Source organism: Larimichthys crocea, chromosome XVII (assembly GCF_000972845.2).
Source record: "Larimichthys crocea isolate SSNF chromosome XVII, L_crocea_2.0, whole genome shotgun sequence".
In the NCBI taxonomy this organism is placed as follows: Eukaryota; Metazoa; Chordata; class Actinopteri; family Sciaenidae; genus Larimichthys; species Larimichthys crocea.
Genome location: NC_040027.1, coordinates 21,570,976 through 21,579,314, shown reverse-complemented (window position 1 = coordinate 21,579,314; position 8,339 = coordinate 21,570,976). Strand labels below are relative to the sequence as shown.

General features: G+C 37.0%; 1 protein-coding gene across 1 annotated transcript in view; it reads right to left on the bottom strand.

Annotated features, from left to right (window-relative positions):
* Positions 1–3,765: 3,765 nt before the first annotated feature.
* The window catches only part of pex5la (peroxisomal biogenesis factor 5-like a), an 85,776-nt gene continuing 81,202 nt past the window's right edge, over positions 3,766–8,339 (bottom strand). Inside the window, exon 15 of the mRNA XM_019258890.2 lies at positions 3,766–8,007. Within this exon, the coding sequence (XP_019114435.1) occupies positions 7,806–8,007 (202 nt within the window). The 3' untranslated portion in view covers positions 3,766–7,805. The remainder of the gene's footprint in view (positions 8,008–8,339) is intronic.

Genomic DNA, 8,339 nt, shown 5'->3' with positions numbered 1-8,339 from the left:
TTGAAGTGGACTTTTATTCACCAGCTAAAAGCAACTGAATGTGATACCTTAAATTTCAACTTTAATACGGCTGAGCCGGTAAACCCCTGAAGAGGGCATCAGTCTATGAAGAGATGGCAATATTGCCTATAATATTGCCTTTAATAAGCAAAGGTGTGCTTAACTTTAAGATGGCTATTAAATCATTAGTGAACCTCTATTGAAGTCCTCAACCATGCAGTGAACTTCTTTCATTAATTATGTTTGCCCAAATTGCACAATATTTGCATCGTAGGCAAAACGTTATCTCTCAGCTGCAGCCGGTCCGGTTTGCTTCCTTTATCACGTTGACAGATTCAGACCATGACCCAACTTAAAATGAATGTTTTCCTTGACCTATCGTCACTTTTTACAGGTCATTTAATTCAGCCATGCATCACGTCTGAAGCAATATATGCACCCAGGAAACTACCCTTGAACCTATACTGTATGACAAAAGCTGTACAGTGAGCTGTATCTCCTCTGAAATGTGCATTCTTATCCTAACAGACATGTTGCAGTGCTGAATGTATAACGTTATGGTGCTCACCGCAACCAAAACCTCCTCCAGCTTTAATACTACAGTGAAGGTAGAAACTGGCCCTTTGCTGTTTAGTCACTATAACCTCATGCTGGATCGTCTGCAGACTCTGTACTCTTCTCATTTATCTACTCAGTGTGTTCAAATGTGCCGGACAGATTCAACGTAGATATTACGTGCTCGTTATGTGTTGATATTGTCTTATATATATAATAGCCTCTGATGGTCAGCATCTCAGTATTATGTTTCATATTCTCTATTTATGACTTAAGACCTGTAAGCTACATGGAACTGGACTTGAATCTGGTTTTATCTGTTGCACCTCAGCGTTGGTATTTCAGTGGCACAAACACTTAATTTCTGTTTGATGACTCTGGCGTGTGGTGAAGCTGTCTTTCACTCAATGTTGCACTTTTGGGTGCATATTTTAAAGGGGAGTTCTGCTCAAAATACACTTTATATATTCTGCAAAAGTCGATGCCTTCTTTTCCATTTTTAGATGATTTTGGAGTCATTGCCTCTTATATTCAAGGAGAAGACAATCCTTTGACAGTAAATTGACATTTCTTAGGAGTGTTGAAAGAAAAAAAAGGGGACATATTTCACTCCATATTTGTCAAACATCAAAAACTGTGAAAGATAGTGAAGGGATGTGATTGTCCTTTTAAAAATATCTTTCAACAATCTCAAGTAATGCTAAAGTCACAGGAGTGTTTCCTCTTAAGGCTGATGTCTCACAAAGAGATCTTTATGGAAAGTTTCAGAAATATATCCATTTACAGAATAACTCCCCTTTAACAACACTGTGCCTAGACTTCACTGAGTTTTATTATATCTCAACCCCTCAACTTCATCAGATACTACTTGATAAACTGCTGCAATGTTCATTGTCTATGCAGCGTGGAATTTTAAAAAGTCTCTCTATGCAAGTCTTGTGTTTCTGCCGTTCTTCGTATAAAACGTTTTTTTTCTGTCAGAAACCAAATGTATCCTCCAATGTCAAACCCTGGTCTAAAATCAGCGTTTCTGCTTTTCATCAGCAGCAGATCGATGATAAACTTGTTGTGTTGTTTAATAATGCTTGATTGTCTTCAGATATTCTGTGCAATTTTTTTTAATTTCTCAGCACCTTTTGTACCCCCACACCCTCCAAATCTTGTTATCGTCTTTTTGTCTTTTTGTTTCAGCTTTCCCTCCAGCTCGGTCTCCTCCATTCTTTTTCTCTATGTTGTTAAAACGTAATGGTTCAATTTGTCACAAAAAAGTTTTTTCACTGTCAGCATGTGCACTAGACGTTGACATTTAGTCATTTGGATTGTACAATTGTACTTTTGTGAGTTTTTTTCTCATTTAACTAAATGTCAAAAAGGTTCTTCACCTGTTTTTACTCTGTTGCCTTTTTTCTTTTTTTTGCAAACAAGTTTGTGCCAATTCTGTAGTTTTCATTACATAGTTCTCCTGAAGGGATTGTTTTAAGTTGACTTTTGTAATGTATGCGTTTATCCAAATATGGCTTAGGTGTATGTTAATAGAGTAATGACAGTATACTCAGTGGCACTGTTTACTTACGAGGTTTGGATAATTTAATAAACTACACCTTTGTTGAGACTTGGCTTCTTTTAGAATGAAACTGCATTTGAAGTGTGACTTTTTCTTTTAGAAAAATAAAGACACAAGAGCATAGAATATATAACAACATTTTATTTTAAAAGATTACTTTCATATTGTACGTTTCAAAGGTGCTAATGCTTTCCTTGTGATTATACAGGGAGAGTAATATGCATTATAGTAGGTGTTTCAATAAATGAATTACTGTATATAAAGTATATAATTTCTAAGTTCATTCATCAAAATATCATTTTATTAATACATATCGATGCATCAATAAATAAAACAGAACAAACTGCCTTTGTACACATGTTGAAATGAGGAACTGTACGCATGTACTGATAACCTTTATCAACCCCAAACGATGATGCCATTAATAACATTTTATAAATGCTATATAGGGTGTACTTGATATTTAATGCAAGAAAACGAAACACATCTATAAATTATTACCACACTTACAAGTATCGAATGCTTAATAAATACGGAGAACCAAAATGTTTAAAATTGAAGACATAATACAAGGTATCTGCAGCTCCTGAAAAGTCTTAAAAAGGGTGCTCAATAAAAAAAAAAAAAAAAAAAAAAAAAAAAAAAAAAGGTTCTTGCGGTCCCAAAAAATGTTAAAAAAGTGTGTCAAAAAAAAAAAAAAAAAAAAAAAAAAAATAAAAAAAAAGGCTTAAAAGCAGGGGTGACAAACATATGGCCTGGGGACCAGAGCTGCCCCCCTAAAGGTTCCTAATCTGGCCCACTGTTTTAAACAACTGTAGTGCTAAAAAAAGGAAAATATATTGTTGACAAATTGCACTTATTAAGACAGGTTGTTTATCATGTTTTATAAATGGATGGTTCATTAATTATAAAAGGGAAAAGTTTCAAGGTGTCGTTTAATGGTTTTACTGGTCGGGCCCATTTGGGTTCAAATTGGGATGTATGTGGCCCATGAACTAAAAGAAGGAAGATACCCCTGCCTTAGAGGGTATTAAAAAGTCTTTAATTTTCAATTTAGATTCAATTCTAAAATATTTTCTCTTGCCTGCTGTAGGCAGTGAGCACCGTCAGCACCATCAGACGTGCAGTAAACACTCACTACTGCAAGCTAGAAGACTAATATGACATGTGACATCATAATAAATAATTTCAGGCCATATCATCCTGACTGGTTTTTCCATTAAACTTTAATACTTTGGCTACTATGATTGTAAACTGTATTAAATTGCATGCTACGTGGTATTAACTCAGTGAACCCTGCAGAGACCCTGAAATTAGATGTTATGAAATAATTAACAAAAATATGTTCATAAATACAGACAAAATACATTAACGTAACCACAAATATAAACATAATATATTTTGAAAACTCAACATCATTATGAAATGTTATTTCATTCAGAGTCTGCCGATCAGTTTTATTTCATTCCAGCACTACATATCATTTTCCAATATTTGTTTTTATTTCACACCATTGTCCACTACGATCATTTTTTATTTCATAATACCACCTTTCATCACGTGGCCTTTGTCTATGAAGACAAACAGGCCAGAGCCAGTTATGTGATTGGCTGTAGAATGAAATACAAATGACCTGCAAGACACTCTGTTATTGTGGAAGTTTATTATGGTAAGATGAATTTTGTTGTTTGTTGTAAAACATATTAAACTTCACATTTGTCTACATGTGTAACCATAGCTAATGAAGCTTCAATGATTTACAGCATGCAATACTAAATAAATAAAATAGTTTACAGTAGCTTTATGAATGTGTGCATAAGAATTTATTGATATGACGTTAAGCATGATCAAGTTTCAACACTAAAAAGCATTTGGGTAACAACCAATAGATGGCTTTATAGGCTAGGGGTTATTTAAAGTGTTACCAGTACATTATGTTTGTAGAAGTCATAATTACAAAATTTCTACAGAATATATCTATAGTTAGCCAGTTGTAGCAATGTGCCAGTATTCTAGCTCAGGCATCTCATTTCTCTGCTCGAGCTTTGCACACTCGCTAGTTCTATGCAAGAAAAAGCATCTTGTGTAGAATATATACCGAATATATACATCACTTGTTGTCAGTGTTACAGATTTTAAAAGTGCATTGTAGAAATATTGCAAGGAAACTTCATGATATATTTTTTTGTATACGTTAGTGGGAGAAAAGGAAAGCACTTCCATGTATTTCATGCATACAAACGAAAAGAGCATTCGAAAAAAAATAAATGCAGCGAATCTAGCATGCGATCAACCTCGATCTGTTCCTCAGGGGCATGCGTTAAGATAGGTCAGTTCACCTGAGAAGGTACAGTAGTAGGTAGTTCTACAAAAACAAAAACTGTCACCAGGCATCCTATCTCAATGCACTGCAGTATTATGTACACAGTAGAAGTTTAGATTTTAAGCCAGCAATTTAAGGTCTCTTTAAAAAAATAAGTTTTTGATTTTTAACACAACTACAGTATCTTGAAATGCAAAAAGCGAAGGCCTACAACCTCATAAGAAAACTAGAGTCGATTTGGAAATCACAATTTAACAGACATCGTGTTTTGGGTTTCTACAGTTCACTGTTGACACAAAAGACAGCTGGAAGGACTGGGGACAGAATATGTGTTCATATTTAAAAATGGAGGGATACTGGCCTGAGGAATAACTCTCACGTCTCTCTTCAGTCTCTCAGGGATCTATTACAAATAGTTTGTTTTGGTTGTCACCATATTAGATTAGGTGTGAACATGCTAATATGTGTTAATTAGCAGTAAACGCAAAGTACAGCTGAGACTGATGAGAATTAATTCATTCATTTAGCATGTATTCAAATAAAAACAACAACAACAACAAAGTATTGGATAAATATAAATTTGGACCGCAGCATTAAAAGCCAGGAGATCATTAAAGTCATTACATTTCATCCTGACAAGACATTTCACTAAAGAACAAAACAGTCAACCTCGCGGTAGTGCTAGAGCAGAAGTGAGAGGATCTAACTAAAATTGATCCTTTGGGGAGGGAGGGGACCATAAATGCCTGTAAGAAATGTCACGGAAATTCATCAAACAGTTGCTGAGATATTTCAGTCTGAACCAAAGTGGTGGAGTGACAGACTGACATTTCCATCTAAAAAAACTGTGCTGCTGGCATAGCTGGAAATAACTTATTTAGTAATTCAGTGATGATGAAATATTCAACAGGATAACACTGATGGACTACTGGATATCACCCATGTTACTTCAGTAAAACGCTGCACTACGAGCGTAAATACGCTTTTGCATCCACCACTATTAGCCTCATAGCCATTGCAGATTGTGAACGGCATGCACATATGTGCTGCGTCTCTCTGGGTTCGTCTGATTCCTTGATCTATTAAACATCATGATTGGCCACAGATACTGTCTGCCAACTATTTTAAATATCTGACAGCAGTAGCTACACATCTGTTCCAGCCTAAAATATCATCTTATGTTGAAAGTAGCAGTGGATAACACATTAATGTAACTGGCTCGACAACAAGTTACATTTCTCTAGTTATTCCCTTAAAGAGGAGAGTTTCCTTCTGAGGGTATCTGAGGTGAGTTTCAAAGAGAACGTGCAGTGGACTGGTGAAATAAAACATGTAACTGACAGCAAAGCTTGATGTACGACGGTTAATTCAGAGCGTGCAACGGAGGTCAAAGACATATCGCTACAGCACAGGGTTATAAAACATGAAGGCTACACTTTAAGTGGACATTGTTCGTGTATGTGTGTATAAATGGCCACTGACCACGTTTCTCACTTGTTTTTGTTCTCCCCCGGTTTCCTAATGAAACACTTCTTCTTAATACAGACCATGACATCAAAGCTGTACAGTTTGGAAGATGAATGGCTCTCGTACTGCTCTCTGCTTTCCCCTGATAGCATTCTTTCCAAAGAACAGAATCACCACTTCCTTTTGGTTCACTCTGAGGCAGACAGGGACAAACTGACAAATCCGAATGGCAACATAAAACATGACCTTTTGCATAGGATCTGAGAATAAAAACCTACTTTCTGCAGCACACCCAGACTGTGGATACGCCTGTTAAAAACACTGAGGTGCTGAGCCATACAGCAGAGCAGATTATCTATCATTTACTCTGTTGCACGGCGAGGAACATGGTGTTCGCTTCACAGAGTGGCTTTCAAACAACGACACAAGGAGAGCTATTTACCAGAAAGCATGTTTTAAGAAGAAGCTTTGCCGCTGAGGTGAATTATCTGTAATAACTGGCTTCTTACAATCAAGTGTTTTGTGTATGACGTGATGTTTGGTATTACCATGATGTAAATTGCAGTTTGCAGATGGTAAGACAAATAGCTTTTCAAATATGTGCATCATTCTGCTCAAGCTTACATAAATATTTAAATCATGCATGATGGCTGAGGCAAACTGATTTAATTAAATGTATGAGCTTCGCTGCCTGTGGAGGTGCAGCAAATATACAAATGACTGCATTAGGAAATGGTCCAATCTCTCTTAGGGCTTGGCTTGTAGCTACACATCTTTTATTTGTAATGTTATTATACTGTATTGAAATTAATACAGTCTAGGAAAATGAGAGTATGATGCGTACATCAAATGTGGAGGCTGTCCCCGGGAGCTTAAGATGATATATGAGAAACTTTGAAAGTTTCCACACTAATGCGGGTTTTATTGATCAATGTTGCCCAGCTTTTGTGCGTATTTCTCCAACCAGTCAGCATAAAGGGAACAAAGCTAGGAGCCGAGACCAAAAACCCAACAAAACAAAAGATAATGGCTCAGAAAGCTTTCAAGTTCAGAAAACGGCAGTTATTTAAAGAAACCAAAAACCAGTCTGAAAATGGCTTAGTGTTTTTCTGTTGCCATAAAAACTGTATAAATAAATATTCGCATGCATTTAAGTAAGGCGTTAACAACCTGGCTTGCACATTCCACTTGGGTTGAGGAAGTTATCTGTTTGTCTGAAGTGCAAAGGGAAAAACCTCTAAAAGTATGATCATTTTAAACAAGAATCCATTTATGAAAATGCTTATTCATGCAGTATCATTATTCTCCATTGAAAGAGGATGAAAACAAGCCGGGAACAGAGTTTCCAGGTCATACGGTGCAGTCTTTATCATTTGCTCACTAAATCCATCCTTCAGGAGGGTGAGACAGTCTTCAGTCTTTGAAAGTAATTAGGTAGCAAAACCTTTTTTTTTCTTTTTTTTTCTCCGCAAACAGCATGTGAGGGGTTCCTCTGTGAGATTCTCAAACTGTCTGTCTGTCTGTCTCTCCTGGCTTAGCTCTGTTCCACTGGATGAGTCAGTTTTTAATTGATGTGTTCTCTAAGGCATTGCTCGTACAATATTTGCCCTTCCTTGTGCTCTTCAGGGAAATCACAAATTGCAGTGCAAATCCATCACAAAGCAGTCACTTCAAGCTCTTGGAAGAACCTGTCCTCAGAACTGCTCCAAGGTACTTGGGCGGAAAAAATAACAACTTTGACGACTGTAGTTAATTTTGACGTGCATAAAAACCACACTATTGTCTCTCACATCCGATCCAGTCCATTCTGATGTGTGCACTTTGGGCTTTTGGCTGTTGGGTAGAAATCGAAGAGTAAGTGAAGGGGGAGATGCTATTGTCACTACCTCGCATTCCTCAAATGTCTAGGTTGAAAGCCCGCATGAGAAGATCCAGATCACCAATATTTGCAGCCTGAAAGAGTTCAGGTTGGTCCATCATGGATAAAGCTATCCTGAGAGCAGCCCAGATGTTTCCAGACATCACCTGGTGAGACTGCTGGCGACTCCGGCTTTTCCTCTGCAGGCTTAAGGCAGTCAGGAAGTTACTGGCCGCCTCTCTGGGGAAGCAACAATAATAGGAATCAGCTTAGTTTAGAGCATGCTGTGTGGGTTGAGGAAGCTTGCAAGGGTTGATCCAGCTACAATGTAAGCCCAAAATTATTTTATTTAAACTCATCAGACATCCTTTTCTCACAACAGCATTTAAACGGAGGTGAAATTCATTTAAATGACTGTAATTAGTGCTTCAGTGCTTTGCTCGTTTGTTGAAGGGACAGTTGCTGAATGTGTGACAGCCTTTGAGTGAACAGAGAAAGTAGGTTTCTAGCTACTTTCATCCAAACTGCTTTGCAGTGAAATAAGAGCGAACAAAAGAGGTGTGAGTTAAGAG